Source organism: Pteropus medius, unplaced genomic scaffold (genome assembly GCF_902729225.1).
Source record: "Pteropus medius unplaced genomic scaffold, Ma_sr-lr_union100, whole genome shotgun sequence".
Classification (NCBI taxonomy): domain Eukaryota; kingdom Metazoa; phylum Chordata; class Mammalia; order Chiroptera; family Pteropodidae; genus Pteropus; species Pteropus medius.
The window spans coordinates 38,621,733-38,647,443 of record NW_024344378.1 but is presented as its reverse complement, the minus strand read 5'-3'; the positions used below and the strand labels follow the sequence as shown (position 1 = coordinate 38,647,443).

General features: G+C 40.4%; 1 protein-coding gene across 1 annotated transcript; it reads right to left on the bottom strand.

Moving 5' to 3' along the window:
• Positions 1–516: 516 nt before the first annotated feature.
• On the bottom strand, positions 517–24,934 carry ZNF365 (zinc finger protein 365). The gene is given in 6 exon segments (XM_039871907.1): positions 517–3,208; positions 3,211–3,443; positions 4,163–4,200; positions 10,573–10,753; positions 22,283–23,038; positions 24,774–24,934. Coding segments are annotated over 5 exon segments (1,380 nt in total). The 5' UTR covers positions 23,026–23,038; positions 24,774–24,934; the 3' UTR covers positions 517–3,023.
• Positions 24,935–25,711: the final 777 nt, after the last annotated feature.

Genomic DNA, 25,711 nt, shown 5'->3' with positions numbered 1-25,711 from the left:
GGTCATCTCCTTAAGAGTTCTAACAACTCCTGAACAAATGGAGTCCCCTAAATTTTCCTAATTCCACAGTTCTTAAAAAAACAAAGACTGAGTTATTCTACCAGTGATACTGGTATGTATCTTGATCACTCTCTGGGCCTTGCAATAGCTAGGATGTAAAGCATATATACTGTGGGATATATACTATGAAATCTGTTCATGGTTTTTGCTAAGAGTTGACAAGTTTAAAAATACAGTGTAGGAAAATTACTCATAGTTGTGGGGGAAGATGGGAAAAAAGTGACAAATGGGCTTGTAATGAGGACTTCTTAGTGTCAACATATGTAAAAAGAACTTTTAAATATAGGCATTATGATAAAAAAAAAGCTAAGTTTTCAAGAAAGCTTTAGGTATGAGATTGTAGTGATTATATGTACAATGAACAGCTTATTCATGAGGACCATTCTGTTCACTGTTAATGGACCAGCATACTTGGCTCCCCAGAAACATTTCAACTAGACAAAACATAGTAACACATTAGTCAGAAATATAGCTTTATTATTATAATATTTCATAATCTAAAAACTTTCTTTTTAATTCTTAGAAGAGAATATTCCAACTTCCAGACAACTGACTGACCCTGAAAAATACTGGAAAACAGTGTCTAAGCAATCTGAACTTTGCCGTTAAGAATCTCTAGTTTGGGAAAAAAGAATGAAAGAACAGTTCAAATAAAGATTTCTTCCATCTAAAACAAATAAAATTAGATCCGTTCTTAAGTTTAACCTTGAACATGTTTTCCCAGAAACTTTGGTGATTTATTCCAAAAAGCAACTCTATAGTCGACTGCCCATGTGGACAAAGAAAATATTTAAAAATAAGACCCAAGTGGGACATGGCACACAGCTTGGGTCGTAGCATGTAAGTGGGAGGTCCCTCAGAGTGAGCCAGCTTCCGTGTTTCAATAGCAAATTTACATCTCTAAAGAAGCACACCATACATAATGCATTTCCTTGTGTGAGGGTCAGAATTTAGTTGGAACTTAAAAAAAAAATGTTTTAATATACCTTAAAAGCATTTGTCTTGTGTAATGTACATAGAGTAGATATGACATTATGGTGCTTTCTAAAGGTCACTGGGTACCACTGTCAAAGAGAACTGTCATGCGCTCTAGGTATATTAAATGAACATTGAAAATGTAAGTTACATTAAATAAATTGGAAAAAAAATCTGGCTACGCCACCTTTAAAAATAAGTTGTCATTGCACACACGTTACGGGACAATTTGCATGCAATACAATCAACAAGTCAATTTTTTAGTATGTAAAAGGCTAAAGTGCAATCATGGTACAAATATCAATAATAAATAACCTTGGAGAAAGTTAATTCTCCAAATAATAATCATAACATTACGATTTTTACAATGTTAGCCTAAACAGTGATATTCACAGAAATGTTTTTTCCCACTTGACAGTTGTCTATACACCACATGAATGGCCCACCCCATGAGCCAAAAGTCAAAGTGAAGATTCAAAAATCAACATTTTCACTATAATAGGTTCAAAATGCTTATATAATAATAAGTTACACTTTTCAATTTACTGGCATTTTTAAGTAATTGCTTTATTACCTATTTTTAATAAACTGCTAATCTGACATTTATTGCAATAACAATCATAATTCTACTAATTAGGTTACAGTTTCAATTTTTAAAATTATAGAATTCAATTTATATCAACTAACACAGATAGCTTAAAAACCACCCACCACACACACCTTTTCCATGAGTATTTAAAAATAAATTATTAATATACTTGACATATATATTGTATATGTTATAGATATATGTATATATGTATATATTTGTAGATGTAATTATTCTTATTTCCAGAAGGATGCCAGCACTTGTAAACTCTGCAGGAGACTCGATGCTAATGATAACTTTTTTAAAAAAGTAACATGGATTTTCTTGAAGAAAATCATAAAGCAGGAGCTTCTTAACAGATGGTTCTTTGTGGAAACAAAGGCCATTTTAAGGATGAAGAGGAAGACAGTCTCAGATTCTGGATCCCACATGCACAGTTTAAGTCAGAAACTACTTTAGAAAGCAGTGTACTATGTACACTTCGGATACCTGGCTGAAAGGTAAGAATGTATATTTTAGTCATAAAAGGGCACAGGAGCAGCAGGAGGTGAAAACGTTAGTCCAGCAAGGAGAAATTCATGCCTACAGCCAACAAAGAGGCTGCTGACACTGCCAGGTAAGGTCTTGGGAAAGGGTTGCGGTGTCTCCAGGCTGGCTCATGATGCACTGATGCACTACATGTTATCTGCTGGCATCCAACCATTCAGACCCTGAACTCCTGATGGGTGCTGATAGAAAGAGTTTTTTGGCCCTCTGCAACCAGAACCATAGACACAGCTATTAAGGTAGAGACTGGCGGGACGACCTTAAGGGTGCAGAAAGTCCAACCAGAGACGTGAGCAGAAGTGCACCAAAACCCAAGTAAACATGCGCCCAGGGCAACAAAAAACCTGAATCAAACAAACTGGAAAACAGTCCATCAAAATCAGAACTGAAGTCTAACTAAACGAGTCCCCGAAGTAACCCAAACATTGAAATCTTGACTAACCAGAATACTTGGGGAAACAGGAATCCTTATTTTGGAAGATTTCAAATTAGTTGAGCGGAAGGTTAAAAACAAACAGAAATAATTTTATTTCACTGCAATGAAGAGAACTTTATATTCCTGTTCCTTGTGCCACAGTTTAGAGAGCAGTGGGCACGGATGAATTTTTTTTCAGTGCCTGGCATCTTGTGTGGCCTTGGGTCTGAGAATCAATCACCACTGCTTAGAACGCAAGTTATGGAAGCTACTGGAGACTGGGCTAACTATTTTAGAAATTGGAGCTTTGTTTTACTAAAATTTTGGGACAAGACTCCTTTCATTTTTTTAAATTCTTTCTGTAATTTGCCTCTTGGTTCTATAAGGGGCCTGTAGTAAAATTCTGGTTCACCGAGATTCCAGTTTGTTAAATTACAGTTAGTCCACGTGCTTATATGGACAGGAAATAAATGTGTTATACCCCTTGCTTTCCCACTGTGTCTTACTACGGGATGTGTCCAAAAGGACATTACTGTCGGCCCCCAGAACAACATTCCCCAAAGCCCGGCAATGGTAGTCCAGAGGCTCCCACCCTTTTAGATGATGTTCACGAGCGCTGTTGGCTTTTTTTTGGCCATTTTGGGCCTGATGTTGCCTTTCCGACTAAACCCCAGAGGCTCCCCCTTCTTCGGTAGTCTGCAGAGTTCTCTTGGGGACTCGGCCTGCTCATGACTGGATTTAGCAGGCTGCATGCTGGCTCTGTCATCCTTGGCTTTTTTCAGGTAGCTCCTTCCCTTTTGATGAAAATGGGTCTTGAGATCGGGGTGGTTACACACTGAATGCAGGTGCCCTCGGCTTCTACAGATGTTCAGGCAGGAGGAGGGAGATGAACAGAAAGATTTCTTTAAAACCTTTAAAGATTAAAAACTACCCACGGCACAATTGCTCCTGCATGCTGGAGCAGTGATAATGCTGCCAATAAAACAAATAATATACAATGGTATTTTTCTTCCAAAAATTCCTGCGGCCTTTGTGAAGTGATCTTATGATACTATATTCTCAGAGAGATATTACTAGTCCTATTTACCAGTAATAAAAACTGAGGCATAAAAGATTTAAGTGGCTACCGAAGTTAATATATACACTTGGTCTACAGAGAAGATGGGAGCAGAACCCATATCTCAGTCTTTAAGCGGCTACTAGGGGACTCAGAGAAATCTGTAGTGTAGCTATTACAAAGTATATGATTCAGAGTATAAATTTATGTATGTATAATGTAGTATACATATGATATTAATAGAACCACAGAACTATTATGACTATACTATGCCTCAATAAGAGAAAGTTATACTGCATAATACCATAAAAATACTTCTGTAGTACTATCATACCGACATATACTAATAGACAACTAGTACAGCTAAAAGTTAGATCCACATTTTAGAAAGGTACATAAGCAAGCAAATTTTCACCTGAGACTCTCAAGTCCATTTATATTATAGAGGCCATATAAAATGTATCAGGAAAACATATCATGCAAACTATCAAATGGCCCAAGTATAAAAAGATATACATACAGGCATTTGGATTTCTTGTTTGAGGAGATATCTGTAAGCTAAAGGAAAAAACAAGAAAAAACATTACTTCACCTGAAGTTGGATTTAGTTTGTAGAATTTTGCTTATAGGTTAAGAAACTGCATTTTCATTAAGGAAGCCAGTAACCTCTGTCAGTAGCACTGCCCAGGGCACCTCCATCGCAGCAGTCAACAAGCACATTTCACACCCCGCCTCTGTTCATTCAGGGAGCCTCCACAGCTCCCTTTCTGAGATTTCAAGAAGCCAATATCAGCAGATCTCAAAAATTTAAAAAAGGCAATGAGCCCCTACTAGAGCAGCATTTGAAGAAACATGTTTTTAAAAACTGGAATGATGCGCCATTATTTCTTGATTGATTCAGGCTGTATTTGCAGCTAATTTACTATAGCTGTGGCTGGTCATAGTGTATCAACTAAGGGGAAAATTGGCCTAAAATGTTTATTGCCTAAAATACATCATTTCTAAAATGAGAGCATACAAACAGTAACCAATTCCGCCGCTGTTCCTGAAGCCATCTATCACTGAGATTATTTTCCACTCCCAATAAAATATCTTAATGTACTTTTGTGGTCAAGCTAGGAATATCATTTTCAAAATAAATTGATAATTATCATTTTGTGATCCAGGTGTCACCAACCACTATATAGGCAAACCCAGAGTATTCCCAACTGTCTGTTCCTGACCTTCCTTGGGTAGCCTCCACTAAAGGAAGTGGCAGACAGACCAATAGAAGATGAGGATGACACAGAAGATGTGGAGAAAGGGCCATGTTGGTGTTGGGGCGCAATGCGGCCCAGACACAGGTTCCTGCTATATTCAAATAACCCGAAAAACCAAGTTCAGCATAAGAGGATCACTGGCGCGGTCCATCTATCTGCAGCTTGAGCTTTGGTCAGGAGCAAATCGGAAAAGTTTCTTAAACAAACTTTTGAGGGTCATGTCCCCAAGAAGGCAAGATTTGCCTTCTGCCTTTTGACAAAAGTCAGCATTATTGCTGACTCTGTTCACACTGGCTGGCTTCTTAGTGAGATTAGTAAATATGGACAGAAAAAGGCACCTTCCTTGCATTAGGGTTGTGAGGTTATATAATACACAAGGAGGATGAGACAGATGGCTCAGATAAATGCCAGGCAGGCAGCTTCTGGGAACCTCCAAAGCATAAGCGTTTCAACCTTCTTGCCCTTCTGCCCCCTTCCACCACCAATAAGGGTTTCTCAGTTGAACTCTTTGAATGGACTTTAGTGTGTGTACACTGTAAAAAATAATTATGGGTCTTTCTTCCTTTAAATTCCTACCTCCTTTTTCTGTATTATTACTGAGGCAGAAAAAAATTTTTTCACTTTGTGTATGTAAGCATATAGTTTGATGACTTATTGCATATGTATACATAATGCCCTTTGGAATTTTATGCCAAATTCAGAGAGGGAGGGAGGGAGACAAGAGGAAAGGGGAGAAAGAGAGACCCCTCTCTAGAGAAAAGGGCTATCAAATGTTCAAAGGAGTCCCTGACTTCCAAAATGTTTTAATAACTACAACCTTAGCTCCTATGCCTATCACTGATAGACCCTGCTGAGACCTCAGGAAAAGAGAAAAATTTACTGTTTTACAAAAAGGGAAATACATAAATAAAGATGGGTAAAGATGATCCATCAACCTCACATATACACATATATACATGTACCATAAATTGTACATGTCTAGATGTCACACACTGGGTAAAATACTAACCATTTAACAACCACAATTGACTCTCAAAACAACCCTGTGAGGTCAGCACTATCATCCCCATTTTACAGATATGAAAACTTCTCAGGGAGAAAAGTTAAGTAACCGGTTCAAAGCCTCAATGCTTTACCAGCGTTAGGGCTGGGCTTCAAATCCAAGTTAGCACATTCCAAGACAGAGAAAGCCTTCACTCTGCACAGCCTCCCAAAAAAGTATGAGTTGTGTATATAAGTTTAAGAGCAAGGAAGTGTACACACAAAAAGTTAAGTGGAATCCATGTCTGGATCAGAATTTCTCCAGGGATCCTACAGATTATGAGTTTTGGGGTGGGACTGGTTATGCACACCACAGAATTCCATATGCTCTCCTCCTCGTGAACACAAGAGGCCACTGTTCCTTCTGGCTCCTGCAGCCTCAGGCAGATGGACAGGCTCTTCCTACGTAGCCTTTCTACCTACCTCCATTTCTCCTAGTCTAGTCTGTCTTTGTTTTGTTTAGGAAGAGAGGAGTATGAAGATGGAGATCAAGAGTGTCTGTGATTGAGGCTCCAGGAAGGAAAAATATAAATAACCTTGCACTGAGAGCCAGTCTAAGTACTTCTAAAATACAATAATGGTGTCTCGGGTTATTACAGGCTTGAGGAAACTGGACACCCGGCCCTCACCCAACTTCCCCTTTGAGTAAATAGCAACATGCATACTCAATTGTTCAGACCTAAACCTTAGGTTCATTCGTGATTCCTCTTTCCTCACCCCTTAAATTTAATCCTTCGGCAAAACTAACTGGTTTTGTCAATTCTACTCCCAGAACATATCCTATACCCATCGCTTTTCTTTACCTTCCCTCTATCCAAAATGCCATCCCCTGTCACTTGCCACATCATAATAGCCTTCTAACCCACCTCTCATTCTTGTACCCCTCTAGTCAATTCCCCAGATCAGCCAGAGTGACTGTTTTAAAACACAGATCAGCTCCTGCTTAAAATCTTCCAGTCGATGGCTTCCCTCTGTGCTCTGGAATAGATCCAAACTCCTTACGTGACCTACGAGCCCCAGCATGATCTGGATCCTTCTCAATTCTTTGACTTCATCTTCTACCACACAAATGTGCCAAGCTTGTTCCCTCCTAAGGCACTTGCAATTCCTATTCTTTTGCTTAGATTATTCCACTTCCAAATTTTCAGAGCTGCCTCCTTGTTATTCAGGTCATAGTGCAAATGTCACCTTCTCAGCAAGGTTTTTCCTAACTTCCACTAAAGTTAAAGTGAACATACCATTTTACTTTTTTCTTTATAGTAGTTATCACTATACAAAATTACATTTGTTATTTGTTTATTGTGTGCCCCTCTTCACCGAGAGCAGGGACCATATCTATCTAATTCACAGCAGTTCCCTCAACACACAGTAAGTGTTGCATCCTCAATAAATAAATGTTAAATGAGTTACTGCTAGTCCTAATTTAGCAACCTGCAGGATATAAATGCAACGCTTAAAATAAGATTATCCAAGCTGTTTCATGACCTTCCCTGTGAGCAGTTCTGTCAGTGATTTTGGCAGATGGGATATTAGGTCACTTTGTGTCTAATTCGACAGCATTTTTCAGAGCATGAAGACAAAATATCTGAGTAAGCACACTACATTTTTAGAAACCGGCCAGGTGAAAAAGAACATAAATGCTCAAGGGGATTAAAGGAAAGATACAGATGCTGAAACATTATTTCAAAAAAAAGGTTCTAAATGTGAGGGGGAAGAAATTTTTCTAGAGCACAAAAGAATTTTAAAGCTAGAAGACACCATAGAATCAACTTATACATCAATTTTGAAATTTCACTGCTATCTGGAGGTGGTAATGAGAAAAAGAGGAAAGAGGAGAGGGAGGAACCGGGTGTGGGTGGAAGAAGGGAGATGAAGGACTATTTTTTTTCGGTGTAGCCTTAGTGGAGATGGTGAGAGTCAGGCCAGGCTGGTGATGGCATTTCCGACGGTTCTGAGGAAGGAGCTGAGGTGTAACGGGAGTAAGTTAAAATATTCTGCTCCATCTTGGGTACACTGGGGCCAGGAGCTCTCCTGAGTGGGGCTGAGGCTCGAGAAGCCCGGGTCAAAGAGGTTAATAAAGACATGTTTCAAACTTTTCCTGCCAAAAGCATCCAACTTCGTCTGTGTATCTAGAGCCACAGACACCCTGAGAGGCCAGACTTAGTACTTCCATTAAAACAAAGACACGGCTCCTAATTTCATAGTGAATGTATATTATTACGATGAAATAGACTAAGTAAAAAGGGGACATGGTCTCAGGGTCTGTGGACTGTCTCATAATGTGGTACATTATGGTCCAAAGCAGAGTTTAAAGCATTATACATGAAAACAAGGGAAACTATATCTGCTAAATCCTTTCAGGAATCAAACACCTCATTCTTGGTCTTCTCAGGGTGAAGAACACACCCTCCACTAGAGTTCACCTCTCCACAGTGTAATCATGCCCTATTCACAGAGAGCTCTCACCTCCAAATTCCCTGCTATAATCTTAACCGCATTTTATTTGAATTAGACAATTCTTCCCTAGGTAAATCAAGTCTGACAAAAGGCAGGTGATGTAATGTTTGGAACACAGAGGACAGAAACATAAATATTTATTAATTTCCTACCATATTTGTATGTTTACATGTGTATATGTGTACACATGTGTATTTATGTGTATATATGTGTGCCTGTATATATGTTGTATGCACATGCACACATATAATTTTAGAAGAGCAGAGATGCTGTTCAACTTTTGATCACATGGTACAACATGACGAGAAATAGTAACTGGCTATGTCTTTTAAAAGGTGTTCAATTTTTCAGCCTGGAAAAATAAACTGAGCAGAGGAAGTGAGCACAGAAATATAAATAAGAAAGAATTAATGGGATTCTTTTCCTCCTCGCCTTCCATTGTTTTCTCTCTAAGATCCTCTTGGCTTAGTAGAGCAGAATTTTACATATGTCTTATCTCCAGGTTACTTATAATTCAAAAGACTGAAATACTAATGCCACATTTTCATTTTAGAATTCCTAACCACTAAAGTCAGGTGATGATCAGAGAATTTAAGAGGCTAAAAGCATCTAGTCCAACTACTTCATTGTATAGAAGAATTACAGGCCCAATAAGACAAACTGTGGGCATGATCAGGAAGCCAGGCCTTTCCCCTCACATCTCAGTTCTGTGACCTCACGCCACAAGCCTCTCTTGAGAGAAGGCAAGCTAAAAAGAAAAGAAAGGACTGCGTGTCCCTCCAGCTGCAGTTACGTTACGACCGGACACGCTCACGGTTTCCCAAGGAGGTAACAGAGGGATGGAGGAAAGGGGTAAAGGTTCCCTCTCAGGAGAGCTATATGTGGAAGACCACAGACACCCACCTGGAAAACAATAAATATGTCATGTAGCTGAAACTACTTGAACACAGAAACCTCACAGATGTAACAAATGTACTTCCTTCCAGTCTACTTTGTTTCTGACTGAAAAGTTCTGGAGCCTGCATTACTGTACTGCTCTAAGGCTGAGTGCACATTATTAACAGTAAACACTGGGTAAGGTTTCTTCTCGCCTTTCCTTCCTCCCTCTCTCCTTTCCTCCCTGTTGTCTGGCTCTCTCCCTCTCCAGTCTTTCTTCCTTTGCCCACCTGTCTTCCACTTCATTCCTTTTATTATTTATGTTTCCTTTTAGTTTTGGCTTTCAGAATGCTCAACCTAAACTTTTTTTGTCAACCAACAGCAACCTAAACTTTTGGTTAGCATAAATGTTTCATATATATATATCTCTATTTGGGGGTAAATTAAAGAATCATTTTTAAATCTTCTGGGGAGGAAGTAAGCATAAATAAAGTTCAATAAATAATGAAAACGTTATTGAAAATGAAAACACTTTGGGGTTTCAAAAATGCATTCTTTGGCTTTGTTGTTTAGACCACCACGAAAATTATGGAGGGCAAAAATTACCACCCACATCCCTCACCTACAGCATGGTTATCTGTACCTCCCCATGCCCTCCAAAGAGGTCAGGGAATCTTGATCCAGCCAGTGTGAGAGTCTGGACCTTCATCCACATCCAGGATTCTCATATGGACTCTGGCAGTTTCTTAAGCCCCGGCAACTATATGTAAGCTTATATGCAAAAATTTATTCCATAATAGAATTATCATCTGTGAATTTTTCTGTCTTTTTGAAAATATACTTAAAGAATGCATAACCTACAGAGACTACTGAATAGTGTTTTCCTTCCTACAAAGGGAAAAAAGAAGTACGTGGTTAAATCTTGCTGTACTGAGAAGGGCTAAAGCTTTCGTAAGATTCCCTAGAAAAGTTCCGAAACACGATAGTATCTTCCAATCTACCTGAACATCAGTGATGGTTGGGACAGATGATTTCTCTGGCTACTTCAAAGTTTTATTCTACAAACATAAAAATATTTCTACCAATTCAGCTTGGCTCTACTTTGGAGGGTGAAAAAGAACTGGAGATTGTGCATCCGGGATTTTGCTTATTTCAAGGTGCCTTGGGTTCACCTGTATCATTTCCATAACACAGCCACGGCCAGGGCAGTGCTTTCAGATGATGTCGAGAGAGTCCCTACAAGTCACTCCCCATACCCAAGGACCTTATACTTAGTGGCTGGACCTGCGTGACTTACCACATGCTCACTGACATCTTGGCAGAGGCCAGCAGCCTGCTGGCTTTGATAGTACTCTAATTGCTTTTCCGCCAATTCTACCCGTTGCAAGAGATTCTCAATAAAGTCCTGGAGCCGAGCTTTCCCTTGAACCTCCTTCTCAGCTGCCGCTTCGAGGAAATGGTTGAATGTAACAACTTCTCTGCAAGGAAAAATGTCAGAAAACAAAATGGAGAGATGAGACAGGAATTCATTCATTCAACACATATTTACTGAGTGCCTACTATGTGTCGGGTACTACCCTAGGCAGTATGGCCACAGCAATGACAAAAGAGATAAAATTCCTTTTTAGTGACTACATGTAGAGATTACATTTCAGTAGAAGGAGACAGTCACCATAAAATATTCAAGCAAATATATATGTCGGGTGGTGGTGAGTGCTAAGGAGAAAACTAAAAGGGAGTGCAAGGGGACAGAGTGACAGAGGAAGGGAAGGAGTGACTGATATTTTAGAAAGCAAAGTTAGGCATGACCTTTTGCAAAGGGTAACATTCGAACAGACACCTGAAGGAAGCAAGGAATAAGCCGTGCAGATACCTGGCAAGAACTCAGCAGGAATGTGCAAATGGGTCTGAGGTACAGCGAGGAGGCCTGTGTGGCCAGAGCAGAGTAGAGGATGGGGAGGACAGCAGGAGCCAGGGAGGGCCTCACAGGTCACTGGAGGATCCTGGATTTTATTAAAAATGAGATGGGAAACCACTGGACGTTTTTGAGAAAAGTTATGACTTACATTTTAAAAATCTAACTATTGGGAGAGAAAAGGCTACAGGGAGGGAAGGTATGGAAGAAGCCATGCTGGGCATCAAAGTTCATACAATGAGTCACCTTGCCCAATTGTAGACTTCTGAGCTCAGAATGAAACAGCTCAAGAAATGCCATCTTGAAGTAAATCCGAGGTCCACTGGGAAAACTATTTTAGCTGACATAAGAGAAGCAATGTGCAGGTTGCCCTTCCCTAAAAAGTTGAGCAAAATACCTCAAACAATACTCCTTTATCCACATAATGCCTTGTGGATTCGCAAATCCAGAAAATTTTTAATGACTTTATTACTATTTTATATTTTCTTGTTATTGTTATTGTTAATGCAAGAATGATCTGATTTATAAATAATAAAAGTTTTTTATAAAAATTCAAACACATTAAAAATATAAAAAAGAAAGTATCAGTGAAACCCCATTATCCTGAGACAATCACCATTAACATTTTGGTAGCTATCCTTACAATCATTTTTACAAATATACACACAGACACACACACACACGCATACACGCACACACAGGTGCTTGGCCTTTTTCTCAGGACAAGTTCCAGGTAATCAGCACTACCAGCAGCTGTACAGTATCACAATTCTCATCTGATTTGCCTCACTGAATAAGAAATCATGAAGATCCTTTCAGCCATACCCTCTGTATGCTCTGTCACCCCCACTGGGGCTAATGAATTCCATAATATTATCACCTGCTGAATACAGTATTTTCTGGCCATTCCCAGCTTAAGCAAAAGCAAGATTCTAAACACTTTTGATCACTGCCGCTCCTCAGCCTCTTTCATTTTAGATAAATGAATCCTATTTTTTAATCTAACCTCATGTAATTGTTCTAGATAATTAAATTCATTGCCTTCTCTGCATCCTCTCAACCTCCACTTGATCTTTATTTTCCACCGAGCTCCATAATTTCTTAAGAGTAGAACTTCAGGGAAGTCTGGCTCAGGAGTCACAGTTTCACAGAAAGGTTTTGCAAATTAGCTGGTCAGGGCCTCCAGCCCCTTTCTGTATGACAGTCAGAGAGCTGCTTTCACAATTAGTCATGATTTTTCTCTCACAAATATGTCACACTTGGCCATACTGAAACTTTTCTGAGACTTCCTACTGAGTCAAATGTCTCTGCAAAACCCTGGGAATTATATATTTGTAAAAAATAGAAAAGAGACTGGTTCTCACAGTGATTTACTTAAAGAATTGCTCATTATACCAGGCCCTACTATTCCAGTTTCCTATCCAGCATCAAACATAAACCCGATTCCGTAAAATTCCATTATCTTTCAGCAGTCAAGAAATATCCACATGAGAGAAATAAGAGTCCTTCTGTAAAGGAGTTTTTCTTTCATCATCAAGTTTCAAGTTTATTTCCAGATGTTTCCAAACAAGCCCTGCAGAGAAGACGTGCACTTTCTATGCTGTTCAGGCCATGGCCACAAGCCAATTTTCAAGCTCTACCCTCATTTGGCTTTGATCTGCCTCCTAGGTGAGTCACAAACCTTAACTAGCCTCAAAATAGTGGAGGGTCTGTCTGAGTGCCACACTCTGCTGCTTCACGGTTCCTAGTTATGGCTGAGATTCTTTAGACAGAGTCTCTTCGCCGCTTAAAAGCACCGCTGAAAACAGCCCAGAAAATGGCTCTTCCCTCCCCTTTCCAACATTAAGGCTTCAATTCATTCGGAGTCAAGCCCACTGTAGACACTTACTGGGTGATATTTAGGATACTCAAATCATGAAACACTCTCTGAATTGTACTTAATAGGGCAAACAACTAAAAACCCACAACCTTCTCCTCAACTAAAAAAAAAGGAAAAAAAGCCAGTGTATTTCTTTCAATTCACTTAGGTTTATAATAGTTACTATATTTATCTCATTACAGAAAGATTTCACACTTATCATAAGAAATATGAAAATTGACCTCTCTTGAAGCTCTAACTGAACATGGGCTGAATCCGCTTTGTGTTCTCTGCTCTAAGCCCCTCAATCGATACAATACATGGCACATAATATTAAATATTTGTTGTAATTAATGTTTAAAAAAGACAAGGAAGAGACCAAAAGATGAACCATAATCCCACTACCCAGAGGTAACTACTGTCAACATTCTGGTATATTTTTTCCGGTCTTTTTTTTTTTTCTGTGCAGATTTACTATTCTTGGGCTCTCCAGCTGTACAGTTTAGAATATAAAGCAGAAATATTTAACAGCTTAATCCCACAGGATTAGCATCTTAAAAGCAAGAAAACAAACCTGAATGCAATACAGCTTATGACTGTAGCTGTATTTTTAAATCATGTTATGTTTTGCTACTGGTTCCAGATAAAACTTTTATGAATTAACATTAAGATCCTAGCAAATTGTGGAGTGTTATATCATGTTGTAGAAGAAAAGTATCTTTTTCTAACTTTCCCCTCATCTAATTATCTTGTGCCCTGATGCTGAGAAGTTAATGCCCTTTGTATTTTTCAACCAACCTGGCACCAGTCCTAACATAATTTCAGTTTATGGGCATTTCACGTCAACTAAAAAATAAAGAGTTAAAACAAGCTTGATGATATAATTTTAAAAGAGAAGTTACATAAGACAAGGGCTGGAGAAATTCGTCATACAGAGATTGTGGTTGGGTATCTGTATTAGATAAAAACAGTAACAAAACCCAGTGACTAACCGGAATCGCATGTGTGTGCGACTTCAGCTCCCCCTTTCACATCCTGCTCAGTCTGGATTAACAATATCCAGAAACACCTCTGATTTCCCAGAGGATTTTGGGAATTTCCTGAATGAAAAAGAAGTTTAACTACATTGCATTTGTAACTTCTTTAATAATTATACTCCAAACAGTAAAGTATCCATTCAAAGTGCAAGAGAGACCAACGGATTTCAACGCAAGGGAGACTGAAACACTCACTGATATGATTTCAGATTCCACGTTGTAATTAACCTTTAAGAGACTACCAATTGTCAAATTTTGGCAAAGTATCAAAGCAGAATATCCACTATTCTCTGAAAATGCTGTTAAAATACCCTTCCACTGTCCACTACACATCCATGTGAGATTGGATTTTCTTCACCTATTTCAACCATAATAACACATTTGCAATATATTAAACGCAGAAGAACTAACGAGATCCAGATGCCTTCTATTAGGCCAGACATTAAAAATAATTTATAAAACTTATCAATAATGGCGTTCTTTTCACTAAATTGTTTTTAGGAAAATTATTATTTTTTATAGAAATATGTTATTTATGTTAACAATAGATTGCTATTTGTAAATGAATTGTTTGTAAAATTTCTAAGTTTTCATTTCTAATACAGTAAATATAGATAGATAAAAATAATACAAGCAGAAGCTTTTTGGGACCTTAGGGTTTTTTTGTTGTTGTTGTTGTTTTTAGGAGTGTAAGGGGAAGTGAGGCCAAAAAGTTTGAGAATTACTGCCATACTATGTACTGGGGTGATCCAGAAACTCTGATGAGGGTGGACAGTGTGGGCTAGAACACGAGTAAGATGTAGCCACAATTCATATATTTGTTTATTTCGTTATTCAGTCACTCAACAAACATTTGATGAATGCTCCCAGGCATTGGTCTCAGTGCTGGGGCACTCATGAACCCATGGCTATATTCATGAAACTTACTGTCTAACCCAGGGATCAGCAAACTGTTTCTGAAAAAGGCCAGGAAGTTAATATTTTAGGCTCTGCAGGCCATATGCAATCTGTCACAACTATTCAACTATGCCTAGTGCAAAGGAGCCATAAATGAAATGTAAACAAATGAGTATGGCTGTAACAGTAAAATTTTATTTTGTATTATTTTACTTTATTTATGGACACTGAAATTAGGATTTCCTATCATTTTCATCTATCATAAATTATAATTTTTCTTTTGTTCAACCACTTAAAAATGTAAAAACCGTTCTCAGCTCACGGCCTCCACAAAGACTGGATGTGACCAGTGGTATGCTAAGCCCTGATACAGGGAGAAAGCAGACATTAAAAGCAACAAATACTAAAATAAATGTGTAATTACAAAGCTGAGTTGAATGTGACTAAGAAAAAGAAAAATATGACACTATCAGATAGAAAAGTAGAAAGAAAAACTTGTGTAGTTTTATTTTAGGTTCTCAACCCTGTGATTCAGAACAGAGTGTGAAAGCTGAAGGCCAGATGAGAAGGGCAAACCTGAGTGAAATTCAATCAGGATGCGGGTATAAACCAGCTTTGGGGAAATGAACCGATTCTAGGCTACTTCCAGCCCCAACTTTGACTTCTTATTTATTTTTTAAAAAGGTTAAATATGACTAAATCCAAGGTTTGAAGTTTTAAACTTCAGTAGGAAATATGATTATTTAAAGCAATATTTGACACGAAAGGAAAAAAATCCCAGTACAGTACAAGCAACTGGCCTGAATTCGATATTTTGCCGAATGACTTGCAGACCTGGAAATCTGTCAACAACCCGAGATTCAAGGACATTCAGAAACAAACACAATATAAGGGAATACTGAGTGAAAAGTCCCTTTCAGTATAATCAAAGCTTTATTTAGAAAAGATATTTGTTCCCTCATGCACTCATTCACAGAATGGTCATAAGGTCTGAAACAGAGATATTATTTGATTTCTACCCCCTCAATTACTTTTTCTGAGGTGGGTTAAAGACAGGTTAATTCAGAAAAATTACAGACATATTATCAACACACCTAGTAGCAGGCATAGAGACAGAGGCAAATGTACATAAATGGTGGTGTTAATTTCTATTTTACACAGGCACTGAACTATGCATTGTTAATGGGGACAACAACGGGGATAACTTATTATGACCATTCTTCTGTTTCCAGCTTTCATGGCCATCCTGTAGCCTCATATTCTTTGGGCTTCGTTAATGCACATCACATCCCTCTCTGCTCCAGCATCAGTGAACTCTTCACTCAGCCAGTTTCTAACTTTTTACATGCTCTTCCTCCACCAGGGTCCCTCCCCGTACCTTTTCCAAGCCCAACTCTTAATGATCCCTTCAACCTCAGGCTCTTCTGCTGGGAAGCTTTCTGCTAGCCACATGTGGCTAGGTGTGGGTCAGGCGATCTGCTGTGTTCTCCCACAGAACCTTGCACCTAATCACAGAACATGCTGCAGAGGACTAGTGCCATTTACCCACTCACTGTAAAACCAGTGAGTAAAATCAGGGACCCTGCCTGCTCCTTCACTGTGATACCCCTAGAATCTAACATGAGCCCAGCACACAACAGGGGCTCAACAAATTTCTGCTGAATGCTTGAAATGTGCAATATTTCTAGTTGAAAATCTTTAACTGATGATAAGATCTTTAGGTTTCTTTTTACCTTTTTCCAGGTAAAAAGGGCATAAAAACAATAAGTAACCTATGATACAGGTACCTCCTACAGGAGTGGGGTGCTATCTAAAATTGATGCCTCTCTTCTATTTTTAAACAACACTTTAATATCAGCTTCTCGTCCCAAAGGCGAAAGCTCTACCAAGTTCTTTAAATTTCATTTTACATTACTGATTTATGAACCTCTTCAGAGGTATATGAAATGGTAAAAATACCTCTAGCTAAAAATAGGCTAGCCATTGATCACAGAGTACCTCAGACAGACTGTAATGTCAGCCAGAAGGCAAATCCCAAAGCCAGACTCGACCGTCTCTAAGCACTGGGAAACGCTGCAAACTCGGAGCTTGGAGACGGCTCCCGTGTACTCCACGGGGCCCCATGGGGGAGAATCTGCACCTGCTGCACATCTGGGGCCACATCACATCTCTACTTTTGTCAGCCCTTGCCTCATCTTTCTTATTGGCTTTGAATAAACCAAAAAGTATACATATTTCTCACCAAGGAAATGAAAAATAATGAAGAAGTCAAATTATTCTAATTGGTTCTAAGTAAATCAACACTTATATTCTAAGCCCTTCAGGCTGGAGATGGGTAGGGGGTTGGAGGGAGCAAGAGGCAGAAAAATAGAAAATTTTCCTGGGTCTCCAAATTTTACCGCATGTCATCCCTCAGAGAACATATCTGACATCCAGTTGTTCCTACATTAGTGTGTAAGTCTACATGGAACATAGCCTGGAAAGAGAGGACCTCCATTTATACAAATTCGTTAAAATGTGGAACAAACAGACCCCACCCTGTCTCATTGAATGCTACATCTAACATGATTTTTCTTGGCCAGCTTCCTAGCTATGAATCAGTCTGGAAACCGAGTCTCCAACACACTGCTTCGGTGATCAAAAATGAGAAAGACAAATTAAGCAGCAAGAGGGTTGTTGTGCAGAGCAAGTTACCAAGTCAAACTTTCCTTTCAAAGGCCAGTGTTCCACAGTCAGCTTAGGATAGAAACCTAAATGGATATTACCTGGCTCAGGCCACCCCATACACCTCTTTTATCATAGAGATGATTTAACGTCTGTTTTACCTTCTGGTTTACTCCTGTCATGAAAGCAAGAACTGGACTCATTTGGTTTACCACTGTCTGACCGGAACCTAGAACAGTACCTGGCACTCAGCAGGCACGCAATAAAGAGTTGTCTTCTGCTGACTCCAAGCCGGGAACAGGGCAAATGATGAAGGAAGAAGGGAAAAGATTCTGCCTATCGTAGCTCACAAGGTAGCAGTCTAGAAATTAGAACAGAATTACAAAGAGGCCCCTCAATACAACCCGAGGCTGGCAGTGGCACATGCTCCACCCTGACTGGGCACGGATGTGCCAAGAGTCAACTTAAAAGCCCTTGTTGGAAATTAAAAGCCCTGGGCTGGTGTTCCGGAAGCTTAATATCGTAATCACACTTAATGACGCCACCATTTCCCAGTTTTCCAACACCTCTGATGCCAGCTGACATTTTCTTTAATTACATCAGAAAAATAAATGGTGTCGTTCTGGCAGCCCTCTCAAAATAGCAAAGGAGCCCATTCCGAAATGGGCCAGATTCGGTATTACTTAAGTCTTGACACTTAGAACAAGTATCACATTCTCAGAAGTCTGGCTGAGACACAGTGAATGGAAAAAGCAGTCGGCAGTGAGACGGGGAATTTGGGTTCCAGTTTCAGCTTTGCTACTGAATTTTTGTCCTTGGGTAAAGTCATTCCACTACCCTGGGCCTTATATTCCAGATCTGTAAAAAGAGAGTGCTTTCTTGAAGGAGACAGGGAGTACCTTCTAGAACTAAAATTACACAGTCCTTTCATGGGTCATCTCTAACAGTCACCTCTCTGCTGTCCTTCAATGTCACTATATGGCCACCAATGCAAATCCTGCCCCTCATCCTCACTCCCTCATTGTAGCTCTTCACGTAGAAAAATCTGATCTTTATTTACCAACTTAAAACATGGCTTGTATTTTAGCACTTGTTCAAACTACTCTGGGTTTGAACATGGACGTGTTCATGGGTATTGTTATTCTTCCTATGTGGAGTATAAGCTCCTTAGGGAAAAATACCAATAATTTTGTTCCCCTCACACAGCTAGCACAGTGCTGGGCTCATCACAGGTGCTCAGTCTGGACTTTCCAACCTTACCAACAGAGATTTAGAATTACCTAAATTTAGGATTACTGTTATTACACTGATGTTCTTCAAACCCCAGGTGACCAGCTCCACCAGGAATCAGCTCCTGTACACATCCACCCTTTCCCGTTAAGGGTTACCTTACTGCAAGATTGGCCAGGATTGATTTACCTGATTACGGGCAGTGCTACCCTATAGCACGGAATACTCTTGAATAAGTAAATACCTGTTTCCATAGGACTTTTAAAGTTGCACAGACTTTGTTAAGACGGTGAGCAATTTCTTTTATGGACTTGCTCTCCAGAAATGTAGATACCTCTCTACAAAGGTACAATGAGACTTACCAACACAAAATATTGTCAATTCAAACAAATCTCTGTTAAAAAGCATATATGTGACTTCTATAATCCAAGGTGATTTCAGTCTATAGATGGTCTCAGGGCAAAACTGGCCCTCAAGTCTTTTATTTCAGTTTGAAAGAAAGGATTTTAAAGCTGGGAGAAAAACCCATAAGCAATAAAATCTAATGTGAATGTTAAATACTAGATGTTTGCTTTTTTTTTCAACTGAATCTACCAAGTCTCAAAGGGTCCCCGGAGTTCAAGTCAATTTTGAGAACCCATTTGAAAGGGTTTAGCAAGAGAGCACAGCTCCTGGTATGGCCCTGGCCACACAGCAGCTTCCCCTATCTGAAAGGTCACTTCTTTGGTGGAAGGCTCCGCTCTGTGAGGGAGTGGTGAGGAGGGAAGCGGCAGGGCCCAGCCAGGCATATTCAGTCAAATCAACCCGGTTTCAAGGGTGTGGCAGATGAGCAGCTGGCTTGCTCTGCATCCCCATTTCAGGAGGAGTAGCGGGGGAGTGGCATGGAGGTTGGACACTGAGAGACACTGAGTCTCTCTCTCTCAGACCAAGGGCTCCACTGTCCTTCCTGGAAACAAGACTCTTTCAGTCCTATATTCTGGACAGAAAGATTTATTATTTGAGGATTGAATACAGAAACTGATGGGATAGGCCAAATGAAACCTTAAAAAAATGAAGACTCTGTTTATTTTATGTTTAAAAGTTTAACACAGTTTCACTGTATTCTCATTTAAAGTGTTTTTTTTTTTTTTTTTTGTCATTGCTTTTCTTTTTTTCCCTGGTAGTCCAAAAAATGTCATACTAAAAATTAACTCATAATTTACCCTCAGATATACTCACGGAAATATGAACAAAGATAGATAGATAGATAGATAGATAGATAGATAGATAGATATGGATATTAACAAGGGCACTATTTTTAAAACTTGGAAAATGGAACAAAACCATGTATTCATTAGTAACAAGCTAATTAAATCAATCAAGGTGCATCCACACCATGGAATACCATGTAATAGCCAAAGGAATTGATATAACTCTATATTTAGTGCATGAAAGATAACATAAAACATATTATGTTAAAACAAGACGAATTCCACATATAAGTGGTAGAACAGTCCCTGTCATGACTCCATTTGGGAAAACACAGTAACTCTGTATGTATGTATAAAGTACAGGTAATTGTATGCACATAGGAGTGGTCTAGAAGGACATTCACTGAACTAAACAGTGGCTATCTCCAAAGAATGAGGTAGGGTATACTTGGAGAGGAGGGAAGACTTTTAACACATACAATTTTACTCTGTTAATTTTTGTTTTACAAGCTCATATTAGTTTTTCAACTGGTCCTGGATTAACAATAGAACATTATCATTATTAATTCATGCATGACCCACTTTTTCTTAAGTTAGTTAACCAGTTCTTTTTAATATTAAAGTATCTTTGAACCCATCGCCCCAAGTAAAAGTTAGATCCTTGACCATAACCTAGCTCTAACCACTCCATCCTCCCTGTCCCCATACTATCTTCTCATACTCCAGGCAACTATTACCTCAAATTCCAGATCCATTATAACTTGTGTAAATAATAAATAAAATACAACAAATAAGTAAATGTGAACAATTAGTTTGGTTACCTTTTTAATCCACTGCTTTTGAATGAAACAGAAATACCATAAAATTTAATTCTAAGCTTTTCTCTGCACATAGGGCAACCCCATCTGCCATTTTTCCAGTGTTGCAATGTTAGTCACCCTGGTGGCAGTAATGGGTCAAGGCACTAAATTCCCACCAGGAAACACCAGAAGCCAAGAGATAAACAATTTTCATTGGGGAACATCTCCCTAAGAGCAAACTAAATCAGTGGCTGATTCAATTCTGTCCTCACTCTGTAATCTAAAAAATGTCTAGTTGAGCAGAGCAGTTTTTCCTTCTCTGTAGAATGTAAGCATTTAGCGACAGCAGGTGATGATTCCTTTAATATACAGTGTTTCTCGGCCTCTTAACAAATGGAATAAGCTTTAATTGCTGTATTTTAAGAGACAACACAAATAGAAGACTGTCACAGGACAAAGAAAGTATGAAATGAAGTCCATCTCTATAACAGAACTCAAATTATTTGGAAACTTTCCTCCTAGAGTATTTATCAATTTTTATGCCCTTTCATTCTATGAATTCTGAGACTCCATTTAAAATTAAATCCAACATTCTGCATTTGGGAAATTCACTGCACTGTTATGTATACTATTCTGGCTTGTGTTGAATCTATACTTACTGATAAGGACATACTTTTCCAAGCCTGATGATTTTTTAAAATATTAGCCTCTCTGATCACGTATAATTTCTGAAACCAGTGTCAACTCTTTGTAAGCAGGCATGACTTACTATAGCATGACATATTATTTTACAAAAATAAAATTCTAAAATTTAAATCATAGAAGCACAGCAATATCAGAAAGTTTCCTCTGGGTCTCCTAATGTTTGCTCCTTCCAAAAAAAAATTATAATTAAATGGAGTCTCAGCAATCGACATTTAATTAACAGTGGCAGATAATCCAAAATGGCAAAGAAACCAAAATTATTTGTACTTAGAGCATATTTTTATACTTGAATATGACAGCACCTCATGTTCTTAATTCTGTTACATGGAGACTGTCAAGAAGGAAGGCTCCCCCAACATGCCCTTTCTGCCCTTCCATTCAATTCCCCAGCTCACCAGTGGCTGCTGGGAATGGAGCCCACCACAGAAACGATGCACTACGCCTCTCTCTAAAAACATTATCTGTACTTTACAGTTTCTAAGGTGAGAAGGAATTAGGTATTTTGACTTTTATGTTGCTAGGTTGCAGACCATACTGAGAGAGGGCAAATAATATTAAAAGCCTTGTACCTCCCACATTCAGCTCTATCAATAAAAACGCAGCCAAGGTATCTGCAAGTAATAAAAACCAAGCCTTGCTTAACATTCACTTGTAACTTGGGGGAAGGTGCCTAAAGCAATCAGGTTAGCATCTTGTTTCAGAGCCACTTACTCTTCTTTCCTGAGAAGCTCCTCCTCGGATTCTGTCAGGCGCTGCCTCAGCCCTGCAATCATCTCCACGGCCACATCCACCTGCCTATTTAGGGCCCTCTCTCGCCTCTGAACTTCTTGCTTTTTCTGAGTCAGCTGGACAAAAGCTGCTCGAACTTCCAACAGTTCGGCAGTTTTCTGGGCCAACTCTTTGGTTAGTTTATCGATTCTTTTCTCGATGGTCCTGTCCACGGCCTCGACCATCCGATTGAATTTTTCTCTGACATGGGCCTCAAAAGCAGCTTTGGGGTCTGAAGTGGGAAGTCCGGGGCTCGACTGCGGCCCATCCAGCGAGTCTGTACGGAGATCCACTGCAGTGTAGGTCTGCACATAGGATACAGGTCTCTCTGCCACCACCTCAAATGGCTTTCTGTCCTTGGAGTGTTCATGCGAAATGCTATACAAGTTAACATAGCTCGGTTTCTGCTTCACCACGTTGCCACAGCTCTGCAATTTTCCCTGTTTCAGGGCTTCTGAGGAAGTAACAAGGTCTGTGTCTTTGAGGGATGGAAAAAGGCTGCATTTTGTCAAGAGGGTTCTTTCCTGATAGCTGTGACTGAATTCCAGATGGGCCCTCAACGACGACAGGCTTCTAAATCTGGTATGGTCTCCACACCTCGGGCAGCGGAATGGCAGGCACACAGCAACATTCTCAAAGGACTCCTGCCAGGGGTATCTGCTTTCCTCAAAAGCCTTCTGTTGCATTACTCTAAAAGTCCTGGGTAGGGGAAAATAAAACAGCTTACATGTCTGTTTTAAAATGCTACTGAAATGATTATTGTTGCTCATCTCCATGAAAGCAGAGGCTTTTGGTGTCAAATGACTTTTGCACATAATATCTTATGTGACGATTAAAACATACAACCCCTGGGCCAAATCCAGCCATATCCATTCATTTCTGTATTGTCTACTGCTGTTTTTATACTAAAAGGCAGAGGTGAATAGTTGAGACAGAGACTCTATGGCCTGCAAAGCCAAAAAATGCTTACTACTTGGCCTTTACAGAAAAAGTTTGCAGGCCCCTGTCCTGGGGGAGTGGCGGGGAGGAAGGTAGGTAACATTCCTTTTCACAGATGAGAATAGTGGAGCAAGGAGGATAAAGTAATTAATTCAAAGCCAGATGGAAAATGGCAGATCCAGAAGTAGATTTAAGTTTCCTGCCCTCTTGAATTTAGCATACTAACTGCAAAACTGTGCCCTATCTTACTGACAACCTGATAAGCATGAATACAAAAAATGAGAAAAACTCAGCATGAATTGTCAAAGCAAGTCCTAAGAGAGCAAGCTCAGTAATTTTTCCTCAAGAACAGAAAAGACATTATTCAAACTAGGTGCAGTGGCATTAAACAATCAGCTGAAAAGTTTTCAACCTGAGATTTTGCCTTTAATTTTGTCCTTTGATCACTGCTGTAATGGCATAAATCAAAGTATTATCATAACAATAACGGCCCCCATATTCCAGTTTTACTAAAACTTGGAAACTCAATGTGTCAAATACTATTTGACCTAAGTGGGACCACAGCCAAGACTTTATTAAAAGTGTTCTGGGGGAAAAAAAAGTGTTCTGAATGTATTTGCCTTGTCTCTGATCCTATTTTAAGGATCAACCTCTAGACATTAAATGACAACCTCCAGAAATGGCCAATGTTTGAACCAAGCAGGTATCAGCATAACTCTTTTTAAAAAAGCAAGTTCTTATTTCCTTGTAGGAATTTATCTTAGCCTTAGCAACAGATGACTGTTAGCAACCCAGTTGTGCAAGAAGCATATATCTATTTCCTCCAGGAACGATTTCTACTTAAGTGTAAGAAGAATTGGGCCCCCAAAAGAGGGAGCTCAGCTAAGGGTCTAGGCTGAAAAGTGTTGTTATTGGGCCCTAAACCTCTTCAAAAGCAGAGGTGCAAATGGTCCCCGGACAGCTAGGCAAAGCTTCCAGGTTAACAAGCCTCTGATACCCAGAGAGGGGAACCTCTTCCTGTGCTACACCGGGCTGTGTAACCATCGTTTTTCTGGGATGGGATACAAACCCTGGCCAAATACAGGCAAGAGGTAAAGGAAGAAGTCCGGGTTTTAGGGGGCAATGGGAAAGGGGTGGCATTCTAGTAGAGAAATGGGTAATCACGCACTCCGGGAGTACGCAAGCTTTCAAAGGCCCAGCGGAAACCCCAGTCCACAGGGTTAGCAGGAAAAGCCCTAATTGCCTGTGCCTGAGCAGGTCAGGCTGGCAAGGACCTCGCCTCGGTCCCGGGTCCCCCCGCCCCCGCCCCGCGGCGTACCAGCCCTGGGTGCCAGAGTGGGTTCGTGTGCACACGAGTTCCTGCAGGTGGGGGCCGAGAAGCCCAACTCCCCGCGTTGGTGAGGGGACGGGACCAACCGCCCAGCCCCGGCCGGCCCCCTCCACCGCACCCTCTGGGCCGGGCCGCAGGCGCAGATGCACCGCGGCTACCACTTACCCGACTTGTTGCTGCAGCTGTAGGCGCTGCTGCTGCTGCTGCCGCCGCGGCCGGTGCTACTGCTGCGGGAGCAGAGCGGTTTTCAGCAGAGCCGTAAATCAGGCTGAGTCGGGCCCGCTCCCACCCGCGCGCACCCCGGCGCCGGGATGAGCGGCGTCCAGGGCGGAGCGTGGCGCGGGCCGGCGGGGTGGCGCGCGCGGCTGCGGGGTCCCCTGCGCGTCCCGAGAGCGCACGCCTGGGGTGGGGGACCCGGAGCTCTGTAGTCCCGCGGGTGGCACCCTTGCTCTGCCCAGCAGCCCGGAGCACCGTCTCCCCTCCCCCAGTGGTGGAACGGGTTCGGTCTCAGGAGTCCACCGACGCGCGGGGAGAGATGCTGGGATTGCTCCCCAGGGGAGTGAAGGGGCAAAGCGTGCCAGCCTCGGGGACGCGGCGCTTTCTGCAGGCCCTGGCAACCTTTTTTGCACTTTACAGTTATTGGGGAGCGGAAGAGGGTGGTTGAGGATGAAGTATGGCTGGACATCTTCCAAAATCTGCCGGCAGGAAGGTCCAGGTGTTTATATTAGGACCTCTTCATCCTAAGCAATGGGGAAAGGATGTCACAAAATAACTAACCTAGAGAACCTACTCTAGCCTCCTTAGCCGAGTGTCCTGATGCTAAGTTAACGGACAGAACTAAGCAACAGAACTAAATCTAGTAAAGTATAAAGGCTGTGAATAAGTAAAGGAACGAGACCCGTTATCCGCATCCCCATCTCTGAGGGACACGCCCCCTCTCCGCAGAAGCAAAGATTTATCCTAGAGGGTTCTTTCCTTCTGAAGGACCCTAATGACTCAGCTTTAAAACAGAACAAAACAAAACTTGTTTGGGGATATTTCTAGTCTAACTCTTGAAATATGAAACCAAAATAAAAGTTGTCGCATTTCCTTGTGCAAAGGAG